This window comes from Aythya marila (genome assembly GCF_965140915.1).
Source record: "Aythya marila genome assembly, chromosome: 1".
In the NCBI taxonomy this organism is placed as follows: domain Eukaryota; kingdom Metazoa; phylum Chordata; class Aves; order Anseriformes; family Anatidae; genus Aythya; species Aythya marila.
Window position 1 is genome coordinate 130,339,258 of NC_139042.1, and position 25,138 is coordinate 130,364,395.

The following is a 25,138-nucleotide window of genomic DNA, read 5'->3' on the forward strand; positions in this document are numbered from 1 at the left end:
TCTAAATTGTTGTTTGGATAAATTACCTATTTTCTGTTTGATAGAGCCATCCAATTTCTGGAAGGAAAAATGAGCATCAAAAGCATATTATTTCTGTAATATTCCCCACCATCTTCATTAACTTGCTGTTGCGTTGTTACAATAGTAATCAGGCATTTTTGTAGTGTAGGCAGCAGTGTGCTCTGACTTCTCAAAATTATGGTTTTCGATTTCAAATTGTAGCTTGTTTAACTTGTCTTAATTTTAAAACTTTGCTATTGAAAAGGCTTCTGGATATGATGGAACATAAAATAACAGTAGTGATTAAAAACAAACAAACAAAAAAAACAACAAACTGGACCTGGTAACCACCAACTTAAAAGGCATTCATAAGTCACTCTGAAGTGAAATGTGAAAATTTCATCCCCCAAATAATCTATGTTTAGCAGCTTGGTAGTGGATGTAGACAGAATGATTGTCCCTCAGTCCAAAAAGCGATAATGCTTCTCAAAGGCAGCAAAGTCGACTAATACTTCTTAATATTGGCTTTACTAACTTGATGCACTGTTGCCAAAGAATCTTTTTACATTCACAAGCTAGTGCTTAAGCTATTCCTTTCTATTTCATCTGGACTCTTGCATGCTAGGAATTAAAATTCTTAGTCTGCTTAAAGTAAAAGATCTCCTCTAGCTAAACCTCCCTTTAAATCATTTATAACATAACTTTGCAACCTGTTTGTATGTATTGTTTTCTTTTCTTCCACCCTGGCTGCAAATTCTCTCAGGTCTCCGCTGGTTCATCCGCCAAGCCATGGATGCCGCTCGACTCACAACAGTCCAATTCACACTGCTACTGGCTCACGACTTACTCAGAACTTCTCTGTGTCTGTTCCCACTCTCATCTACACTGGTACGAGACTGCTCAGACTCAAGAGCTGGGGAGAGACAGGCCACAGGCACAGTGGTCGCAAAGTGCAGGCAGGCAGGCAGTGTAGGCAGGTACCACCCATCTTTTCTCCCTCATTTTCTCATGGAGACGCCTACTGTTGTCAGTGAAGATCTATTCTGTGCAGCTGCTGAAACAAAGGAAGTAGTTTCTTGAAAGTGCATCAGTCTCTTCCACAATGCCACACTCTTCATTTCTCTTTAATGGGTTTACTTCATAAGAAATTAAGTAAAACTAATTTGATGCATCTGAGTAACATTTGCTGTGTTACAGTTGTTGGGGGAAATATATTTCAATTGAAGTTAATAATTGCTTTCAAGCATAATTCACATACAGTATGTGGGTTTTAAAATGATTATAAGAAGGGTATGTGCCATTTGTGGAAGACACAGTTTTGGAGAGCAGGTAAGTCAATCTGTACGTAAGTGAACTGTTAATATAGCTGTTCCCATAAAGATTCTCCTCTTTGCTCTGTTTTTAGCTGTGGCATGCTGATGATGCTATAGGATAAGGAAACATTTTATTTTTTTTCTTAAAAAGCATATGTGTGTATATACATAAATGTATGACTATGTATAAACACAAATATAATTTGAAATCACTTTTTCTTTATTAAACTAACTCAAAGCATTGTGCATTTGACCAGATTTTTAAGCCACAAACTGTTTTCAGTTTTTTCTTTTGCGTATATATAATCTTTTTTTCTTTAGTCCCATCTCATGCCTTTCATTCAGCTTAATTGTTTCATTGTAGATTATCAGCATCTATCTGTAGAATGCTGAATGGGTAAACAGCGTTTGCCTTTGGCCTTATCCCCAGTCTCGCACCTAAGGAATAGCTGCTGGCCCTGCCCCAACCCTATCCTGGTGTTTGGATCATGCTGCTGTCAGCCAGGTCCTTTGGCACAGGATTACTGAATGTGTTTCCACCTTCTTCTGGCAGGATTCCCTTCAATGAAGATCCCAATCCCAATACTCATTCATCAGGACCCTCCACCCCTCTGAAAAACCAAACCTATTCCTTTTCACCTTCCAAGTCCTACAGTCGACAGTCCTCTTCTTCTGACACAGATTTGAGTTTGACACCCAAAACTGGTAAGGCGCTTCCACCCACTTTTAATTTGTGTTTCTCTTTTTATATTTTCATTCAACCCCTTTTTGCTTTTTGGCATTTAAGTTATCTATCAAAATGATGTAGAAATTGAAAACATCATCTCATGCTTGAAAAGAGTTTCTGTAGGGTGAGAATTTAAATCCCACCTTAGGTTTCCACTAATATGGAAATATCATTAAAGTGATGCTTCTAGCACAACTGTATTCAAGCCAAAATAAAATACCACAGAACATTAAGGGAGTCCTAAGCAACTGCCTTTTTCTGATTTCTTCCATTTCATATCAGATCATGGGAGTACATTTCTCATCGTAATACAGTAAGAGGCAGAGTGTTCTTACTAAAACTGTTTAATTTTCAAGCACAATGTATTGTACTTTAAGTGTATTGTTGTATGCTTATCTCTGACTTTTTACTCCTTGCAAATGCCATAATAGAAATTGTGCAGCTACTGCCTGTTTAATCTCCCTGGTTATGGAAGCCTGGAAACGGCTTTACATACACAGTATAATTTTTGAAAGTAACCTAAATTATACTCTACCCATCTTCTAAAAGCATTTTTCTTTCTCCATTGGTCTAACAAAACTTCTTCAGTATTTCCTTCTTCCCTTCTTAATTTTTTTAGTCTGTGGTTAGAGTCGTGTCAGTAATAATGTCAGCATAGCTCAAAGAATTGCATTCTGCTTATTCTCTATTACGTGACTTGAGTTTTTGCCACTGTAGGGCTAAATAGTTTCTAGATTTGTTTATAAAAGTTTGGTTGTCTTTGAAGTAGTGTTTTAAATTGTGGTATTTGAAGCTCAAAGCATTCTTGTCTCCATCTAATCATGACAGCTTTTAAGCATATTAAAATAGTTGGTTCAGCTTTACTTGATAGCACTCCTTCCAAGCACCTTGTGAGAGTTTTTCCAAGCAGATAAATTAACGGCATTTGAATGTAGCATTTATATTAAATATTTTACCTAGTTTATTCTCCAGATTTCTGTTGAAAAATGTTCCCTGTTGGAAAGCTGTCTTTCCTTGTTCTATTACCTCTGTCCTGTTTAAAATAAAACAAAACCTGAAACCAAATAAGAAATAAGAACAACAAAAAGGGGAGGAAAAACAACAACAACAACAAAAAAAAGAAACAAACCAAACAAACATAAAAACAGCCCCACACCACCAGCACTTTCTTTTTTGGTTCTTTTGTGTAAATAACTTTTGTGGAAAACCTATGATGGTCACTTGTATAAAGGATGTTTATATAGGAGAACTACTAATTCTTGTTTGTTTTATGGAGTATTTGAAAGTGTGTTTTTTGAACAGATTTTCACGGTAAGGACTGTGTCATATAAAGGATTTAAATATAGTGTCAATACTCATCTCTGCAGTTGTAACCATTCTGAATTTATTAAGGCAGCAATTTACTGCGTGTGAATTTGTCAAATTTTTGAACCTGCAACATTATATCATTACTGGTAATGTTATTTGAGTGGATAGTCTTACCTTCAGTCAGTTCATTCAGAACTAAAACAGATTGTGTAATTGATACCTCTTATTTGTAGGGATTTTGAAGTATGTAGAAAAGGCAGACTTATTTTCTACCAATCCTTGTAGTATTAAAGCTAACAGTAGGTGTACTTTTGCTTGCTAGCACTGTTTTTTTAGCAGCTTTTAATTCTGCTGCTGAAACTTGTCTTAAGAGGATTTGCTCATTACATTTAAAAATAATCCATCTTGGTGCTATGTACTAAATTTTGAATCTTATTAGCTTGAAAGAACAATATTTTTTTGTAACTTGTTTTACCTAAAATATGATGTGCGAAAGATGTTTCCATAACATACGAAATTCAGTATGATGCTTTTAACAATTCAGTGTGTGTTTCAGCATCCATTGTCATTTCTAAAGGCTGTAACTGCTTTTCAGTGTGAAAGTTAGTAATATTAGTATTAAAATAGCCATTTTTATTAACGTGACACGTAAAACATGAAATTTGAGACAGCAGTTACTGGGATAGGCTGATATGAAAAATGAAGTACTTCCTGATTATTTTCTGCAGTACGCTACGGTCTCTTTATTACTCAGTCAGGTAGCTTGTACGTTCACATGCTTGAGATGGAGACTAATCTCGAAAAAGAGTGCAGATACCACAATTTCACAATATGAATAACAAAATGGAAGAGATCAAAACTTGGATATGCGTAAGCATCTAGTTTTCATTAGCTCCAAGTCAGGAGAATATTACCCTAATGTCTTCTGGAAAACATTGTATTATCCATTCTGACCTGTGTTTGCTCTAAATACAAGGGGAACTTTTTCTGTTCTGAGAAGGCTTGTTTTGGTGTGAAGCTTGATTTCCTCAGTGAGTAGTGGCCTATTTTATGCCGCTACAAGCTAACAGAAATGTCAGGCAGACAAACAACATTGCATATTTCAGTAAGGTAATACATTTTGATGTAGTATATGTTAGGAGGAAATCAAGAAGGTAGGAACTCTTTTTCTTTGTGAGACTGTACTATTCTATGAGATTTAAGACTCCCAAGAACTTTTTACACCTAAATAACGGAAGTAATCAGATTGTGTAAGAAGACTGTGTTATTTAGCCTTAATTCCATACCACTTAATAAATTCTGTATAAAATCTAAAACAAATTTTAGATTATCATGGCTTTTTAATAAAACTAAATAATTTCAAAGTGAAATTAATTGATTCATGATTTTTGATAACATGCTTCTCATTCACATTGTGTAGCTGTACTGTCATTCCATTTCTATGTATGTTGAGAAATAATTTAGTGTGGGTTCATTTGGAGAACAAAAAAATTGCTTCATTTTGATTTTTTCTGTTTCTTTAGTCATCTTCTGAATCTACATCTTTTTGTCTCTATTACTTTCCTCCACAGCACCTTCCCCACAGGGACCTAGGATTTTCCTGTTTCCCAGCTCCCCTACACTCTCATGTGATTCCCCACATCTTAAAAAGTCCTGTCTCCTCCTCTCGGGGTCTAGCCTTAACCCTCTACACTCTAGCCATGTCAGCCCAGTTGTTCTGAGGAAAAGTGTTTCTTTCACTGAAGAGCTGCTTCTGGCTGCTTCTGGTAGGATCAATCTATTATGGCCTTTTAAACAAACTTTTAAGAATTTGTTGTTGCTATTTGATGTAGGGACACTTAACACACAGCCTTCTATAACCCTATGTTTTTGTTAGCCTCTGAAAACTGCTGGCTACATGACTATTCATACCATCTCTCACCTCCGCTTTAGAAGCTTGCAACAGCTTCAGAACTCTTTATATTACAGGAATTGAAACACACATAGTTCATGCTGAAGAACTTTCTCATCTCCCCTCTCAATTTCCTTTGGTAATTGAACTAAAATAATTTCTCCCCCCACCCCCCTCCCGTTCCCTTCAGTTTGTTGTTCCTCTATTTTGCATGGCACACGCACATGCTCATTAATTCATTCGTATATTTTTTTGAAGTCTGGCTATCAGATGGCTGGCAACTCTGCTCTTTTAATGCGTTTTAAGCAAAGTCCGTACAGATTTTTTTATTTGCACTGCCCTTTTTTCCATTCCACTGGCATGTATTATTTTCATAGATTTAAATTAAATAGTTGATATTACTGCCTTTTCTTTCTGTAGAAGCTATTTTGATTAGTTTGTATTTTTGTTTTTCATGTCCAGTATTTGTACTGTTTGTCTGTATTTAATATTGTATAGTCCCTGACAATGACACTTAAAATCAATGGCAAATAATTAAAAAAAAAAAAAAAAGGACAAAAAAAAAACAATAAAAATCTTGTTTAATGGGACTATACAGATAGTAATCCTTTCTGTTTCCTTATCCAAGAACAGCTAAAAATATTTATTCTTCAGAAATTATGGTGTGTGTAAGTGTGTGTGGGTGTGTATATACACACACAATTACATGGCAATGATAGTCTAGTCATTTTTGAAAATGTTAGGAATAAAGTTAAGATATATGAAGTTCAATATTATTTCCAGATCTTCCTGTGTTTGATTAAAACAAGTGACTACACTTCGGTGTATTTGTACAATCTCATTCATGTTTATTAGTTGCTTAATGAGAAGAAAAAGGAAACTAGCAAGGAATTGTGTTTAATTAGTTAGAATTATTGTAACAGAAAATCACTTAACTGTAGTGTGTTTTTATTTCATCTTGCTCCTGAAACTTCTTTTTTTTTCTTTATCCTTAGTGATTTCCCAAACTTAGGTGATTATTTTTATAGGGTCCAGTTAGCTCTGATAGTTTTAGAGGCAGTAAATACCAACAATAACATATTTTAGGCATGAAGTATTACCAAGAAAATCTGATTCACCAATATTGTGTTTAATTTACGAAAAACACAATCTTGGTAGGTGCTTAGTTTTTACTTCTGTGGTTGCTTTGTAGAGCAAATAATACAGTCATACATATAACCTGCATCTTGCCATGCTCAATTAAGAGTACAGTTCCTTGATTACACATCCTTTGGTAGCAAAGATATTTGCATATCTGATAAACTTCACAGCTCTTCAGACAAACTCCTGGAGTGAAATATATGAAAAAAAAAAATAATAAAAAAAATAGAGTATTATCCTTTTATGCAAAACTAGAATTTACTTGTTTTCATTTACAAATAATCTGCAGGTTATGTGTGTGAAAGCGTAGTAATCAAATAAGTGTGGCAGTTTTAAGTGGTAAGCATTATTCCTTAGCTGTCTGAGTAAATCGGATGAGTGAATATTCCATTGTATAATTGTTAAAACAGTTACTGTGTTTTTCAGAGTTTATATTTCAGTTCAAAGGATTTGCATTGTCTTTGCAATTTTCTTTTTAGTCCCACTCATGCAATATATAGCTACTGCTAATACTGTGTAGCGTCTCCTCCCAGTGGTTAGGAAAGGTGATTTAGTTATTCTGAAGCTATTGGAAAGGCAGATTTTTTTTTAAAACTGATGATGAAAATATACGTGCCTTACTATATAGGAATCTAGCAGAGAGGAATTGTTTGACAGTGTGGAATTTGTGGTGAGTGCAACCCTTTTATATAAAGATTGAAACTCTGATTATGTAGAAACTTCCTGTGAAAAGCACAGAAGGTGGGTAGATATTTATTAAAATTACCACTACAGCTGCCAGTAGTGACAGTTGAGGGAAGGGGAAAAAAAAAAAAAAAAGCTTTTTCAAAGCCCAGGTCTTCCAAGATCTACTTCCTATTTAAAAGCCTTTAAATTCAGGACATGAGGAAAAGGTCTTATATCAGGATGTTTATTATCCAAATCTGTAATGCTTAAAGATGCTGCTAGTCACTTAAAAACAACCAAACAAAGGAAATTCCCAACCACCCCCTCACCCTATCGCTTTCACCCAAACACTTTAACTGTGATACTCAGTGTTTTTTTTCCCCCTGAAAATTTAAGGGGATAATTTGTCTGTTTTAATGACTTTTATATAATTTTAAATCAAAGTTTCATTACAAATGATAATATATGTTTTCTTGAATGTTTCTTTTGAATGTCATTTGTACTGGTACTCTTCAGGAATGGGCAGTGGGAGTGCTGGAAAAGAAGGGGGGCCATTTAAAACTCTTTTAAGACAGCAGACTCAGTCAGCTCTGGAACAAAGGGTAAGGCATTTTATACTTAAATTTCTAATCTACTAACCTGAAAATCTAGCTTGCAGTTACATGTTTCCTCTTTCTGTTTAAAAAATATGCATACTTTTTATGTCTGAAAACTTAGTGTAAATGTTGAATGTTTAATAGCCTTTTTAATCCAAACAAAACACCTGAATTCTAATATATTACTGAAACATTAAGAGTGGGGCTAATAAACATAATGTGTGTATATTAGCAATTATACAATTACAACAATAATTACACAATTATTGTTGGTATTACAAGAAACTTACAGCAAATGTTACTGATATTTAGTAAATCACTGATGCATGGGTCAGTTTAATACTTTATTGTCATGTATTTAGTTAAATTTTTATAGAAGCCAAACTCAAACATTGAAATAGTTTTAAACAAGGTGAACAACACTTATAACTAAGAACACTTTTTTGGTTTGGGGAAAAAAGAAAGTTGGTGCATAGTTTAGCATTGTTTCTACTGCATGAAATGGTATGCATGTAGCCTTTATAAGATGGTAACCTAAATTCATTTCCCAAACAATAAAAGGTCTTTGTATGTTTACAGGCTTTGGAAGAACTTCTGTAGGGCTAAAAATGCCATGTGTTACTATGCTGTCAGTATATTATTGAATACACAGCAGTATAAAAAGTGTGGTTTTATTTTTTTTAATTAAAAAAAAAGTCATTGCTACTTTTATTTTTATACTGCTCTTATCAAACTGTTGTGTTATTAGTGACGTATCTTGGAGGAATAAATGCGAATCTTCTGTTCAAGGAGAAAAAATCTGTTTTAACTTTTGTAATTATCTGAGCTTCTTATGTAAAACTTCTGTACCTTTGTTGAAAACAATATCAGCTACATCTGTAAAGCAGAAGTGAATAGTTATTATTTTGAGTTAAGAGGATGATTTTCTTCTCATTTTTTGTGTTGTCCATTGCTAAGGGAGGATCGCCTCATAGGTTCTGTAGAAGGCGGGTATGTTCCAAAACATTGTGTGACTCTTACTGTAGGCTTTTTCCTTTTTTTTTTTTTCTTTTTTTTTTTTTGTATTGAAGATTTCTGAATAATAATTTGGAATCTTTTGATTTTCTTCTTTGTGACATTTCTGCAGATTTCTTTGGAATTTTGTTTATGCGGGACTTTTTTGTTTTGTTTTTTTTTGTTTTAAGCATTTATCAGATTGGTATTTTTTGGTTTAATTTTATATTTTGCATGCTGATATGCTTCAGTTATAATTTCTCCTTAAATACAAATCCATGGCTCTGCTTTTAATGTTTTAGAGGAGAAAAAAAGCTTTAAAAACATCTTTTAACTTTACCTTTTTCAGCTAGCATTATAGATATTTCATGGCTTATCTGTTATTTCTTTAGAAGACTTTTTAAAAGTAATTAATAATATAAAATAAGGACAGATAACATGTCTTTAGAATTTGAATGATTTGTGAATTGTTTTGATAAGACCTATATATTAACTAGTGGAAAAAATACTGTAAATTTGAATCGAAATATGTTGAATTTTTTCTTAAGGATAAGATAATCATAATGTAGCAAAGCATGCAGACTCTTAATTGATATAAAAAAATGCGTTCCTGTTGTCTTTCTGAAAATTTCGGGTTGAAATTGGTTTTGCTACAGTTAACTCTTTCAGATATTCAACTAGAATTAATAACAAAGATGGAGAGAGACATTTAGCTCCATGTTTTTGGCATTCATAAGAGTTTTTTTTTTGTCTGTTTCATCATTACAAATAGAGTGCATTCTAGTTACCTGTCTGGATTAGTTAAGGTAGCATGTAAGATGACGTCTAACATCGATGTGTGTGTTATCTTTCCACATGTATTAGACATATAGTTAAATTCTATTGAATCTTAGTTATAATTATTTGGGTATATGGCAATGCTAACCATTAGAAACAATTTGTTTAACTGGATATCTTCTCAGTTTTTTTAATCAGTGTGTTTTTAGTCTGTCACTTAAATAACCCTACCTGCAAACCAGAACAGATTTTGCTAGAAGAGTAATCTTACTGTTATTGTTTCTTTTGGGAAAATCCACCAGCCATGGAAAACTCATATACATGTTATATTTTATAATAATGTATTTTTAACAATTCACAGGATGCCTGTTGATAGCAGGTGTAAATATAGCACAGTTATCTGTGTACTTTTATATGTGTACTTTTATCTGGAAACATATATGCTGTATCTCTGTCAGCAGGCAAAAATTTACCTGTGTTTTCATGGAAACGATCAAGTGCTGCTCTTGATTGTCATTTGTATCTCGGTTGACTCCAACTTGGACAAATGCTGTTACTCCTCCATACTTGCATTCTGCAAGTGCTTGAGAGATCTTTACTGCTACCTTTACAAAATGGAGATCCACCGATCTTCATTTGTCAAGAGCACTGCTAGATAACTGTTGCTAGAATGCAGTTCTCTGTGTCATTCTGCTGGCTGCAATGCTGACTTGAGCAACTTTTCTTTCCAGCAACTTGTTACTACTATCTAGGCCATGCCCTCAGTTCAGTTGAAATACAAAGTATAAGATCATTTGGGGACTTCATGAGCAGGCACATTTATTTACATAGAATAAGAATAATTGAAGCAGGAAATTAACAGTATTTGAATATGGATCAGATCCGTATACTGTGGCTCAGCTGCAAAAGCTCTATGAAAATATCAGCATTACTAGCACTATCTGAGGGAGTGGTACAGTGTTGGGAATGAGTGAATGGCTGGAAGGAAATCTGATATCTGCTTCTGTGGCACTAACACCAAAAGATGTGTCTGTGTAGCCTTGTTCCATGTGCTTTTTCATTATTTTGCGTGTAATGTATGTAAAATGCAGCTAGAATACTAGCAATACATGTATGCATACACACAAGCATTTTAAAGCACTGTATCAAACATTGCATTAACTTTATTGTAGCCTTAACAAACTTTCTCCAAACTTTCTCAGGCTATAAGATCTCTGTGTAGTAGCAAGGATGAAATCAGTGACATCTTTCAGAGTCTATGCAGTCAGTAACTGAAGTGACACAGCAAATTAGAATCATGTCCTGAGCTGGAACAGACCTACAAGGATCATTGTGTCCAACTTCTAATTTACCAATTAGTATTGATAACATGATTGACTGTCTTCAGTTGTAGATTGGAAAATCAAAGTCAGGGTGTCTTCTTACACACAGGAAGATGCTGTGTTTGTGCCACCATGTTTTAAAGGTAGTCCCTTGCGAAGGGTAGGAATAGAGGAAATCTGTAATATGCAAGTACTGCAACTGTTTCTTAGGGAGTCTTGTTTTCCATGCAATGAGTATAGCTTTAAAATGTTGAAGTATTACAGAGTAACACATGTAGTTGAGGCTGAATCTTGTATTTGAGTAATATGTGATGATAATAAAACCAAAACCCTTAAGCTTGGGGGAGAAAAAAAAGGGCTGTCATACGAAGTGACAGCATTCTGTGTCAGAAGGATTGAGACACATTAATGGAGTAAGAATACATGTATGTTGGAATTGGTCAGTGATTCGGTTATGTAGATCTGTTTGTGGCTGAAATTAACTGATCAGATACAGTTCTAATTTTAACATATATCATAACATAGACTTCCTGTTATTGATATACCTGACTGTATTGATTGAGACAAAGCCATGTTATTATTTTAAATTCCTAGTTTGTAAAGTCAAAAATCAGGCAAACTGGAACTCTCAATGTGTTAAAAATACTTGCAGTATAAAGCCTTATGAAACTAAATCACAAATTTAAAGTAGCTTCTGAATCTCTATAAAAGCATTGGTTTGTATTTTAGAGTGTGAAGTAAAAACGTTCACTTTAAGTGTGCTGGAAGTATCAATATATGTATGTATAAAACATAAATGTAGCATAGAATGGAACTTCATATAAATGGCACGCATTAAAATTTTAAAAATGATTTCTGTAGTTCTGGGAAAGCTAGCTAGTAATTCTTAATGTTACAAATGCAGGATAACTATTTTCATGGGACAAAGCAAATCTACGATATATTTAAGTTGTGCAGAATAGGTGCCATAGAATTAAACGAAAAAAATATCGCTGTACTTGTGAATCGCTGAACAGTTGATGTAGCAAGCAAAACTGAAACAGTTCTGACTGTGTTGCTGTACTGGAATTTTTCCTCTTATTGGCATGAAAAACAGTACAGAAAAGGAGTCTAGATTGTTTTGTAGTCAGGGTTTTCTGGCTACTCTCGTGACCTTCACAGCACTTTGTGCTTTGGTGCAACCATCTGGTGGAATCTTTTCTCTAGCCTTCTTTAGAGATCCATTGATGCTCCTGAAGACAAATTAGCCAAGCAGCTTTGCAGAGTCCTGTGGTGAAATATTCCGACTTTTTAATTGCTTCATAAAATGCGCATGCAGTATTTTCTTATTTGCTTATGATTGTTGACACTACTGTTACTACTGTTTACAAAGTTTGCCTCAGTTTTGAAATTCTGTAAAATAATTGAAAATCCAGAAAAATAGGAGTTTGTAGGATCTTTTAAGAGTTGTAAGAGTTTAAATAACCTTTGTATGGGTAGTAATAATCCTGAAGTGTTCATTTTCAAATCAATGTTGGGCTTTAGCTTAAGAGGATTTTTCATGCCATGTATTGCTGGAAGAACCGTGATCTTCATTTAATCTGCAGCATGTACACTATTTAGGTAGAAGCTCAGTTGCACTATACTGTTGCAAGTGCTTCAAGTATGTGAGAAGGGAATCTATCCTGTACTTTTTCTCATATACAATGGCGCTGTTTATTTTTACCATTTAACCATTCATCATGACTACAAAAACCATGATTGCACGATTTTTCTTTTACTTTTTTTTGCCTCTGCACTTAGAATTGCTGAATCCGTCACCTTTCCCCCATACATATGCTATAATATGTATAATAGATATTCCTTAGAGTATCTCTTTAGAAAATATTCCGATTTGGGGATTCATCTCCCCTGAGTATGAAAGATTTATTTTCTGTCATGTATGTCATGAAAAACTGTTACTTCTTACCTGGCCTCTTGTATAAATGTTCTCAAACAATTGCCAAAACTTAATTCTTCATTTTATTTATGAATTGGTAAAACCAATCTATGTAAATGAAAGTGGAATTGATTTTTTTTTTTAAGAACCTAGTTGTACTTCAAAGACTTATGCTTTATTCTATGCTATATTTATGAGACATTTATCAGTCTTGCAGAAGTACAATTAGGTTTACACTGTGCTTCAGGATCAAACTGCATTCAGATGTAACAATAAACCCTAGAATTTGGAGGAAAATATTCCTTTATTTTTTATTAGCTAATAAGAGTAAAATTACGGTGCTCTGCTGCCTCCCAAAAGTTGACCAATAACACAAATACATAACGTTTTGATCATTAATTAATACTATTTTGGGATGCAGATCTATGGGGGAAAAGTATTTTTACATTTTTAGAATCTCGACTTTTACTATACTATTGGTATATGAAGATGAATGGTTACACAGTGCTTAGTAAGCCTGAAGGTATGTTTGGCCCAATGTAACTGCTTTGCTTGTATTCCAGGGGAATTACCAGTTCACTGCATGTTTATTGGCATCCAGCAGTGGTTGATAAGCACTTGATATGCTTATGCATATAGGTTGATATGTTTTGTTTTATTTTTTTTTTTACTCATAACAGGAATTTCCGTTTTTTACCTTGACGGCCTTTCCACCAGGCTTCCTTGTCCATGTTGGAGGTGTTGTCAGTGCGCGTTCTGTGAAGCTCTTGGATCGCATTCACAATCCTGGTATGTTGACACAAATCTTGCCCAAGTCCAATTGCAATACTTATAATCTTTGAAACTCTATAGAATACCAGTATTATTATAGATGCAGATCTCTTCTAACAGTGTATATTAAAAGCAATAATTTAAGCATGAACAATTATAGTCATTCAGAGGGTATGTCTTCAGTGAGAAATCTCTCAGCAAGTTAATGAAATTATAAAGTACTTTGAATCCAGTAACTTTACCAAGAACTGTCTCTGAATTGTTGAGGGTTTAATTAATTTTTGTCTACTTCCAAATATTTAAACAGTTGTCCATTCAAATGAAAATCAAATTCAATGCTTGAAATGTTTTCTAACTTTCAGCTCCTTGCAAATCTTAAGGACTAATTGCAACAGTTTAGCTCAATATGTGTTTTTTTTTTAACCTCAGGTGATAACACCTTTACAGTGTTGTTTCTGTTCTTACTTAAAAACATATACATAACAATCCTTTAATATTTTAATTTATTATTTACAAGGGAACTCCAATAATAGAAAGTGTATTTTGCATGTCCTAGTTCTGAAATCAGAATTAAGTGGCTGCTGACTCTGTTATATTCATCGAGACAAGCAGAGATACTATTTAAAAAGCAGGAGTTAACAAGTGCGTTTAAAATGCAGACAGATGAGAGACAAAAATAGCACTGATAGTGGTTTTGCATGCACTGGCCAGGAGTAATAAAACAAAATTTGTGCAAATGCATCTTAAAAAAAAAAAAAAATAATTCTTTTTATTTCCTATTTTCTTTTTATTGCTCTAAGGCAAGTAATTCTTGAAGCAGGTAGATTGTTACTGCAGTAAACTGACAGCATAAAATAAAATCACAGACTTAATTTGTATTCGAGAAAACTACGTCAGGGTTTTTTTTTTTAAAGCATCTCAGTACATACCACTGTTCTTTTTTTCCTGTTTTTAAGATGTTATTTATAAAAATGTAGAGAAAATTAAGATAAATGTCAACATATAATTTGTGTCCTTTTTTTGCCACAAAGTTGTCATAGACTTCTGTATTTTTGACACAATACAGATCACTTACATGAAATTTGCTATGTGATAAATTTAAGACAAAATGGAAAAAAAAATTGTTTATGCTCAGGAGTTTTCCAAAATGATATCTTCCATTATGTACTCTTATTTCTTGCCTACTGAGTGAAAGCAGGATGAGAAATAATAGAAGTAGAGATGCATATTTGCACAATTAAGTGACATTTTGCATTTTTTTTGTGGGATTTATAGATTGCTCCTGACAAGTGAATGTAAGATGCATGATACTTCTAACTCATTGTATTTCAAAACAATGAAAACTAAAAAAGGAGAATAAAGGGACATAGCGATGGAGGGGAAGGTGAAGTAGTAAGAAAAAAAATCTTATGCAGTGATGGTCATACTAAGCATTTGAATCAAGTTTGTAAAGTATTAAAGGACTCATATAAGCTGGCAAGTGAATATGCAGGAAAATATAGAAGAGGAAAGAACAATAAAAGAGGTTGTTTGAGAACATAATGATTACACAATAATTGCTGTATGCTGTACACTTTGATCACGCCTAGTGCTAGATTGCTATAGCATGCTCCTTTTTTCCCTTTCTATTTCAGCCTCTTATTAACTCTGCTGTCTGTGTCTTTCCAGTTCCTGTGGAGTGGTGTTGTCAATTGTGTTCTTGTTGGTAGTTCTTTTTCACTATTCTGCTCCTATAACTGATCTACTAATTTGCTGTTTTGAACTCAGCCTTTGTCGGAATTATGGGTAACACAAGATCATACAAACTGCTAGACTGGAATAGTTTCAATGCAGGTATTTTACTAGTCATTTGGTACTACATACGCTGACAGAAATTATGGCAGCTCAGTGAAGTTCTTAGAAATGCTCTAGGATATTCATTAGGTTAATGCTTCAAATTTAAATCTGTTTAAGCATCAAATTCCACAATGTATTACTTTTTAATGTTGTTAAAGGCTTTTTTTAAAATTGCAAAACATCGTTTTAGTAAAAAATAGCATTACTAAGATTATAATAATATCTGAAAAGCTGAATACTCATGTTCTTAGCTTTCAGCCAAGTGTTTGGAAAACAAGTAAGTTAGAGAAAGAGAACGGGTTTGGGTTCTGATTTATATAGTTGGAATCATGTCAGGTGTGATTTTTTTTTTTTTTTTTTTTTGCATGAGCTTGAAATTTCTTCAACAATGGCTGTACTTCTGTCTGTTTCAGGAAATCAATGAATATGTTTATTGTAAATTTTAGAGATAAATAGACTGAGTGAGTGAAAAATAGACAAAATTTACTAAGAGGACAAGCTGCTTAAAGAGGATGGTATATAGTCCAGAATTTGTTGGTTCATAATTCCTGTATTGTAAAATGCATTTAGCTTGCAGGCCTTACAACATAATTATTGGAATTTCTAAAATCACTTCAAAACTTAATGTCAAAAAAGCCCCACTGTTCTATTTCTTTTATGTGCAGTTTTAGGAATCAAAATGTGTACAGCTGCAGAGAAAATGGAAGAGCTGATGGTACAGTTTGCATAAAAGCTGTATAGAATACTGGTCTCTTCTGGCAAGAAATGAGGATCATTCTCCCCACTGTTTTTCTTTGGAAACAAAATACTTTGGAAGAAGCAGAGGCATAACTTCTCTCTATGTAGTGTCAAAGTCAGCAGAGCTTGCCAAATAGTAAAGTTTTTAAAGCTGACACAGCAAAAGGGTAGAAAGCTGACCTCTGTGTTTTTTTCTTCTCAGAATCAAACTTGCCTTGCTGTTACTGCACTGTTGCAGTATGTATATCACATGCTTTTGGAAATTATCTGCAGTCATACTTTAAACTTTGGTTTACTTTGGTATAATATCTGTATACATTTTTCATCTTATAAACAGTTCAATTACAGTTAGTATGTGAAACAGCTTATTTTTGTGTCCTTGTTCCTTGCCACATTACATGTTCTGGAAAATTAGAACTGAGAGTTCATTTTATAAATTTGTCTGTTCTCAAACAGTCTTTTGAACTGAATTTTAATTTCCATATGCAAATAACATTATGGAATTTCCAGATTTATTATTGGTGTATCAAAGCCTGATCTAAAGTGTTTAAAGGTGTAGAAATTTCACATCTTTTATGCTACCTTGAAAAGTTTGAATTAGTTGTTGCTTCTTTGATATAGTGTTTAGGGGGATGTTACGATGGAAAAACTTACGAGAATAATGGAGTAACTGAGTTGTTCAGACACTTTCTAGCCTACGTTAAGCTAGGCTAGAAAGTGATCCAGAAATGTAAGCCTTTGAAGCTAAGGGAAAGCTAGTCTTGAATTCATTTCTTGATGAATTATCCAAAACAGCAGTCTAAATTGTTTAGAGATAACAGAAAAGAGAAGGCATATGTCTGTTACATGCATTTTATACCTTGAAGTGGTGATTATACAAGAATTTTGGATTAGAGAGGCCTAAATCAAAGTCTAATTTTAGAGTTCATACCTCTCTTAAGAACTGTCAGCATTTCTGTTGCCTTGAACATGGGTCAGCAGTGCTCTGCTGGCAGTCTTGATTTATCGTACTGGTCAGGGACTGAGCAGGTCATGCCTCATATTCCTGGAAGTATGTTTTCTTTTCATTCATTGGTGTGTTGCTGAACAAGAAGGGAGGAAAAAGGCAATAGATCAGGTGTTGTATATCAAGGTTGGATGTGGTGCTTAGGGACATGTTTTAGTGGGTGATATTGGTGGTAGGAGGAACGGTTGGAGGTCTTTTCCAACTGTTACGAATCTATATGTGCAATGGATAATGAGTTTTGTAGTAGAGCTTAGGTTACATGCATTAATCCCGTCTTAGATTGAAATAAAGAATGTGCTATGTAAATCTGCTACTACTGAGAAATCACTGCAGGAGATTTCTGTTCATCTCCCCCCTTCTAGAGCTCGCTTACTTGCTCTGTTGTTGCTTGCTAATACTTGGCCTGAAGGAGAGCAGAGAGTTTTTTTTTTTTTTTTTTAAATACAGATTAAGAAAAACATTACTACATGTTTACATTGCATTCCTTTCAGCAAGAATGCAACCAACAACCACAAGTAGGCTAAAATTACTTTCCTTTTTCTAAGTGTTCAGACTTCATTTAAGCTTGTCAGGTAACTTGTGTACAGACACTGAAGAATATGGAAGGATATTCCCTTTTTCTTTTTCTTTTTTTTTATTTTTTAAATGAGGCTTTTTTGTGTAAGATACAACAACAGTATCTGATGGTGAAAAGTTGCGGAGATTTGAGAATGCATTAAAATCAAATGTGGAAGTACAGGCTGATTGTTGGATGAAGGGAAAAAAACCTACCTAAACATCTGGGAATTGTATATAGTTCAGTGACATAATTGTTTAAATGTTTGTAAAGATTTCAAAAGATGATGATCAAGATGAACCTGCAAAGTAGAAGTAGAGAGGTAAGGGCACAAATTCTTAGAAAAGAGGGCACATAATACAATGGAAGAAATCCTGTGGTGCTGTCACTGGAACAGGGTGCTGAAGATACACTGTAAATATAAAAATGTGGAAGGAAACCTGAGTCCACAAGACGTTGTTACTTTCTCATCAAAGTTAAATGTAAAGAAGGAAGGCTTCTTAGCAAGTAAGAGGTACTCACTGAATAGAGACCCTTTTTGCATACAACTGTTTCATAGACTAACATACTCAGTGTGCTTAAATCCATTTTTAACCTCCTCATTCAGGGAGCTGCTCTAACAGTGCTTCTTTGGCTCCAGTAGTCAGAAACATGGAAGGAGAAAAAATGTTTAATAAAATTCCCAAGGATCTCCTGAGTGGTTTGTGTGTTATTCCAGACTTGCTGTTGGAGTGTGAAATTCTCCAGAATGATAGTTTTGTGTGGGGGGAAATGTAAGAGGAAAGCCTGAAAACATTTTGGTTCCGAAACTGAATGCTTTTCTTTACAGAAAGACAAACATACGGTGAATGTGCAAATTACATTTCATACTGCTGCTTTCTGGGACGTAAATGTGGCATACTTATAGAATCATAGAATCATAGAATATCCTGAGTTGGAAGGGACCCTTAAGGATCATCAAGTCCAACTCTTGACACCGCACAGGTCTACCCAAAAGTTCAGACCATGTGCCTAAGTGCACAGTCCAATCTCTTCTTAAATTCAGACAGGCTCGGTGCAGTGACCACTTCCCTGGGGAGCCTGTTCCAGTGTGCAACCACCCTCTCTGTGAAGAACCCCCTCCTGATGTCAAGCCTAAATTTCCCCTGCCTCAGCTTAACCCCGTTCCCGCGGGTACTTGAAAGAATGCAGTAGAAAATGTCAGAATGTTTCTGTTAGTGTGTAATACGGCTGCTGTTAGAACAAGCAGGCAAGACAGAATGTTCAGCTTGACCTCTAGCTGTTTCCAGAAGAATCTCCAGATTGACTTACACGTCATGATATGATAATGGACAAGGCGGATGTCAGAAGGTTTTCTGAACAGGAGGAGGAGTAGTAAAAGCTACATGATACCTGAATGGATCTTTAGCTTTTCACAGTTTATTAGTATGTCTATTAGTATATGATGTTTTTCAGTACTACTTTCCTCTACTTTTTTGCAAACATTTCAGAGGAGTGAGTAATTCCAAATATTTTTATAGTTAATGTGAATGGTTTTTGAATGCTCTTTTGAAGTAGGTATACCCTTAACTTACCCTTAAATTAATGAAATAATTTTTGGGGGGGATTGTGTGTTATTTTTCATTTAGAGAGTTTTGAGTAGATTCAAACTGAACAAAGTAACTGAACAAAGGCTGATCATTGTCAGTGTAGAATTTGTCTTTGAGCTTTTAGTGTGCACTTGCAGCCCAGAAGGCCAACTGTATCCTGGGCTGCATCAACAGAGGTTTGCCTGCAGGCGAGGGAGTGGGTCCCCTCCAGGTCCCCTCTACTCTGTCCTTGTGAGGCCCCACTTGGAGTGCTGCATCCAGGTCTGGGGCCCCCAACACCACAAAGATGTGGTCATGTTAGAGTGGGTCCACAGGAGGGCTGTGAAGATATCAGGGGGCTGAAGCACCTCTCGTATGAAAAAAGTCTGAGAGGGCTGGGGATGTTCAGCCTGGGAAAGAGAAGGCTATGGGGAGACCTCATTGCAGCCTTCCAGTACTTTCAGAGGATTTACACGTGTGAGTTTTTACACATGCAGATAGTGTTATAGGACAAGGAGGAATGGTTTTAAACTAAAAGAGAGGAGATTTAGAGTAGATCGTAGGAGGAAATGTTCCACTCAGAGGGTGGTGAGGCACTGGAAACAGGTTGCCCCGAGAAGCTTTGTATGCCGTGTCCCTAGGGGTATTCAAGGCCAAATTAGATGGGGCTTTGGACAGCCTTATCAAGTGGGAGGCCTCCTTACCCATTGTGGTGGGGTTGTAACAAGATGGTCTTTAAGGTCCCTTCCAACCCAAGCCATTTTACTGATTTTTATTTGCAGAAATATTTTTAGTGGTTTTTGTAAGTTCTGAGATTTTGCCTCTATTAGTGGGGTCTCGAGGTCCTGAACTTGCTCCAAAAGTAACTGTAGGAAAGACTCACTGGATGTAGAAATTTAGAGATGGCTCTTCTGCTAGCTTGTCTTTAAAATCAAACAAAAAAAATGGTTGTGAGTGTATAGAAATGATGTATGCACAGGTTCTGTGTATGTAATGCATAAAAGCATGAGGAATGTAAACAAGGAATGGGAAATGCAGAGACAGTATTCCTGCCAAATAATGTAATCTTGTTTCTACAATTGTACAGTGAGGTAGATTGCATGGCAGTCAACAAGAAAGCGGCAATCCTGTCTGTGAACAGCTGTGTTTGTTGAGAGATTAATATTTTTGTTTGAAACTCTGTATTTTTCTTCCAATGATTGTTAGATACAGTAATATTCTTGCTTAATTTAAGGTTCCAAATAGTTAGGCTTGTTTAAAACTTTAGAACATACCTGTAGGTCAGTTTGTGATACTAGTTGTAAAATAGGCAGCCTTGTTTTAAAAACCCTTGACTTGTTACAGCTGAGTAACGAGCTCAGCTAATCTCCAGCTTTGGGTAGTAGTTTCTTTATTACCTATCAGCTTGTCAAAATGGCAGACTTTGCAATTGTTAGTATAGTAGGAACAGTTAAAACATTCCTATATCATACTTAATGTCCCATTCATTTTGTTATCAGAAGAACCTTATGCACAATTATAAGGACTTCACCATTATAGGAAGAATGACTGATTGAGATAATAACTAAAAACTAGAGTGACAGACAGAAGCCTGGCTCACTAATTTTCCAGAGACAAAATAATTCTGGTATTAACATTTTATTATGTCTGGGCAACTAAAGAAGTATACTATAGTGCTAAGGAAATATGGTGAGGATGATTTTTTTTTTCTAAATAGTTTAATTTTAGGTTTAATTTTTAATATGTATATATAACAACATTTTTTAAATCTTCAAATGCAGCATATTTTGTCAGTTCATTTTAGTTGTTACATGATGATTTTCTTTCATTGTAAACCAAATTATTATTGCCATGTTGGTGGTATTACAGATTTTTTTTTTTAAATGATGCTATTTTGTAGCTTGTGTTACTGCTATCAAACCTCCACCTGCAATTTAAAGGAGGAGTTAAAAGGCCGTGTCACCATCATGGATGCTGGTAGTATTTTTCAGCAGATTTGGTTGAACCAGTTTATGGAAAACTGTTTCCTCAAAGACTATGTGCAATGTCTAGAAAAGTTTAAATTGTGCTGTGGTCTGTCCAAGTGGTTCTTGCTTGCTTATTCCTGATACCAATCATAGATACTTTGCAGTGCGTGACTGATAGACAAAGTGTAGAACAATGGGGGCTTGGCTTTTGTCATTGTGAAAATCCAGGTACTTAATTTTTTCTCATGTGGGACATTGTTTAGATTTACAAGGTTGAATTAGCGTAGGTTACACACTAGTTCATATAAAATATTTGTATTTTGTGATGTCATTTGTGAGATTTAGAAGATGCTAACCTTCAGGTATCTGAGTGCTTCACCCATTACAAGGATTATTTGTTTGAGATTAGGAACGTGTTAAGAATGTCTCAAGGCTTGGTGTTAGGGATGTCAGCAATGTGAGGTTGCTTATGATCATAAGGCTGAGAGAGTTAGCTCTTTGGAAGTTAAGGCAGGATTCCAAGTGCCAAACTTCTGAAGTATGATTTGTATCATTGTTTTTTAGGGGTATGACAATTAAAACATCTTGATTCATTTTAGAATTCCTGGATGGAAGCGTAATTCTATACATTCCTTTCTGAATTACAAATATATTCACCCTTATCAGAGAAACAGGAATTACAGAGACACTTATTTCTGTTTTCTAGTTAAAGCAACTTCTCTTTTTTTTTTTTTTTTTTTTCTTACAAAAGAAAAAAACGTGTTCTCCAGTCTTCTAGCAATAATGTAGGGGGTTTTAATGGAATTTGGAGTATAAGAAAATTCAGGAGTTGTGGGAATGTAAGAAAGTGAAACGCTGTTCTTTCCTCATCTAGAGGTGTATCTTGGTATAAAACACTCCAACAGTGAGTTGTCACTAAAAGCAGTGATCCTACTTTTCTGCACAATTTCTGCCATGTGGTCCTGCAGTCTTCTGGTGATCATGTGCTTGCAGAGTGAGTCACTTTGCCTGACTAACCTGATAGAAGACAAGCCATGCAAATGAATGGTTGTGTTCGATCAGCCAGCTGAAATACTGGCTGTAAATGCATCCTGTAAATGCATGAAGGCTGGATGCGATTCTAATCCTTGATCTTAATGCTGCATCTTCAATAATTGAAGAACTTCCTCAACATCACCGTTTATACCTGCTTTTCTTCTCATTCAGCAGGTTGGGCTTGAGAAATGAGAGAGGTGCTTTCTGACCTCATTTCATAGGTTGGCAGGAAAGCACTCACAGTACTATTCTCTAGCCTGGATGTTTTGTCTGTAGGAGTAAGTGTACCATTTCTCTTTGGCATTTATGCACTGATTTTTGCTTTTCTGGTCTATTTTAGTTTCTATTTGATACATCACAGTAATTGATTTCCTTCAGTTTCTATATCATAATAAAAGTTCTTCATTTTCACATCTTTTGGTCTTAAACATAGGGAGCAATTTAAAGAGGGGAAAAAAGGTGTTGGAGTGCCATTGAGAATCTTTTTTAAGTTGTAGATTAGTCTTGGTGTTTTGTAGGATTACTTATTTGCTACCCAGGTTGTATGTTTAAAATTTACTGACAAGAGGCTTTTTGTACACCTACTGTTAAATATTTTAAAGAGGTGATAAATACTGTTATCTATGGGATGACCAGAGAGGTTCAAATTAGACTTGTAGGTCAGGGAGCTTCTACACAAAGGAGTCTCTTAAATAATAAATAAATAACATAAAATAAAAATAAATAAACACCTCTCTTCCCACAACAAAACCAACCCACACCCAGAAAACAAAACAAGCAAACAAAAAAACCATTCGCTCCTGTATAAGCAGACTAATAGGTTTTAATAGAAACGGGTTTAGAATGAAGGAATAAGGAAGCTCAGTTTGCAGTATAAAAGCATGGTAACTATGCCCATTCCTGCAACTTTGAGGATGTTAAGAATGAGGCCCAGGATGTCTCAGGATTCAGCTTTAATACAGTAACTCTTGAGTACAATCTGTGTAATTCAGAAATCGTTCTTCTTAGTTTTTCTTCAAGTTTTAAAAAATCTGTAGGGACCTTGCCTAGTGCAGATTATGGCTAAATCTTGAAAGACCTTGAAGGAGGACCTCTAGGAAATAACTTTGGAAAGATGCAGGTGTTTTCTGATTTGGAGGAAGCAAGTATGCCAGGTGAAAGAGGTTGGCTGTATTGTTAACAGGACAACATGCTGTCTAATAGAAGTCAACCTTATATTTTGATGGCAAGAAATAAGGTGGCTTAGGGAACTGGCCAAAAGAAACACCTGGGGCACCAAATAAATGCAATGTTTGTAACTACTGGAGTTGTTTAATAACGTAAGTTTGGAAGGTTTCAGCTGAAGGAGCTTGGAGTTGGCACAATTTTTATAGAGTACTGTACTGTTCACAGCATTGTTTCTCAAGTCTTCAACTCCAGAAACAGTAGAGTTTGCTTCCACTTTGTTATAAATACGCCAATTTTTAAATGTTAATGAAAGTAGGTTTAATATTCAGTCTTTAGTTTCCAACAAAAGGTGTATATTAGCAGTGTAATTTTTGCAGACTCTTTTGCTTGGAGGTTAGATAAACCTTGCTATAAACTTCTTGATAGATTTGCTAGAAAAGCTTGTGATTGAGTGCTATGTATGCTTGCCTTTTTGCTTCCACCTAGAATCCAGGGCCATTACTTTCTGTAACCATTTCAGTGAGCTGCCATAGTTTTCAGTCTGTACTGTCACCTGATCCAAGCATGCGCCAAAATACCCACCGTTTCTGGCTACTGTCTGCTGAATCTGCTTTGCAAACCCTTAGTTCTTAAGCTTTTGCCATAGCAAAAAACAGCAACAGACACTCTTATGGAGTGTACTGGACACATGCCATCCTGCTTCCCTAACTCCTCTAATTGTTTATGTAGATCCTTAGCTTTACTAAACTTGTAAATGCTACAGTGGCATCCCCATGTGAAATTGTGTGGCTCGTGTCAGAAAAAGGCTGCTTGTGAAAATATTTGTCAGAAGAATATGAATGCTACACATTGCACTGCATTCAGTGTTTTGTATCAATTTATTACTGCAATGTCATGGTGTTTGATCTTAATTGTAGACAATCATTTTGTATTTTAATATTCAAAGGTAAGTTCATGTAAACTGTGTGTGAATGTACAGTATTAATATATAAACATACTGATTCACATTTGGCCTCTGGAAGTGAAAAAATAGTGACTCAGTTAAATGTCTTAAAGGAGACTGAGTCCTCTGCTTACAAGCATTTGTTTATGCATGACTACAATATAAATTTTGAACTTGCACAATGAGAATTTGTTGGATTTTTTGAAAGATATTGGGTCTGATCTTGTGAACATTTGAAGACAATGGCTGGAAAATGGTTATCTTTAATAAGAATGAAAATGATCAATTATATTACTGTAGTTCAATAATTTTGTTACTTCTGATGTTGAACAGATTTCCAGTAAAGGGTTAAATGTTACCTGAGCAAGGCATAGTGTTGAGCAACCTCACAACAATATGATATGATTCCATTATGATAAGTCATCCTCGTAGATAGGCTAGGTGAGAAAATTGCGTTAACTCTTAGGAACTTGTTCCTAAACTTTGATTTAAATGATAAATTTCTTGTGGAGGAAAGTTTACATGTTTTCAATAGAATTTGGGACCCGTCACTTCTATCTCTGCCATTTCTGATCCCATTAAGCATATCTGTTCCATTTCAACACTTCATTCTCTTTCAGTTTTTCCTGTCAGACCACGTTCTTTTTTGGTGTCATCTTCTGGCTTGTAATCTTATTCTTTATTCCACAGCACTTTCCCTGTTCATCCCCAGTTGCTTCACCTGTTGCTCACTTTCAACTCCTTCGTCATAACATCATTTCCTTTGCACTTTTTGTCATAGGAAGGTCATTAGCAGTATTTGCCAAATGGTACCTAATGGTGTGAAGAGAAAACATGATATAATATAAAACAGTTTTCCTTTGCTTAAGTCTCTATTTATGTCTGGAAAAAAGATTGCAA

At 35.0% G+C, this 25,138-nt stretch overlaps 1 protein-coding gene across 16 annotated transcripts in view; it reads left to right on the forward strand.

Moving 5' to 3' along the window:
* Positions 1-25,138, forward strand: part of C2CD5 (C2 calcium dependent domain containing 5) — a 66,941-nt gene that overhangs the window by 11,262 nt on the left and 30,541 nt on the right. For 11 of the 16 annotated variants that reach the window (XR_014318403.1, XR_014318404.1, XM_082770834.1 and 8 more), the window contains exons 7-10: positions 1,867-2,018; positions 4,920-5,114; positions 7,562-7,647; positions 13,332-13,440. Coding sequence is in view for 14 of the 16 variants with exons in the window: in XM_082770834.1 (XP_082626960.1) it covers positions 1,867-2,018; positions 4,920-5,114; positions 7,562-7,647; positions 13,332-13,440 (542 nt within the window). In the remaining 2 variants the exon portion in view is untranslated. The remainder of the gene's footprint in view (positions 1-1,866; positions 2,019-4,919; positions 5,115-7,561; positions 7,648-13,331; positions 13,441-25,138) is intronic. The other 5 variants (XM_082770847.1, XM_082770837.1, XM_082770836.1 and 2 more) reach the window with 1 other exon arrangement.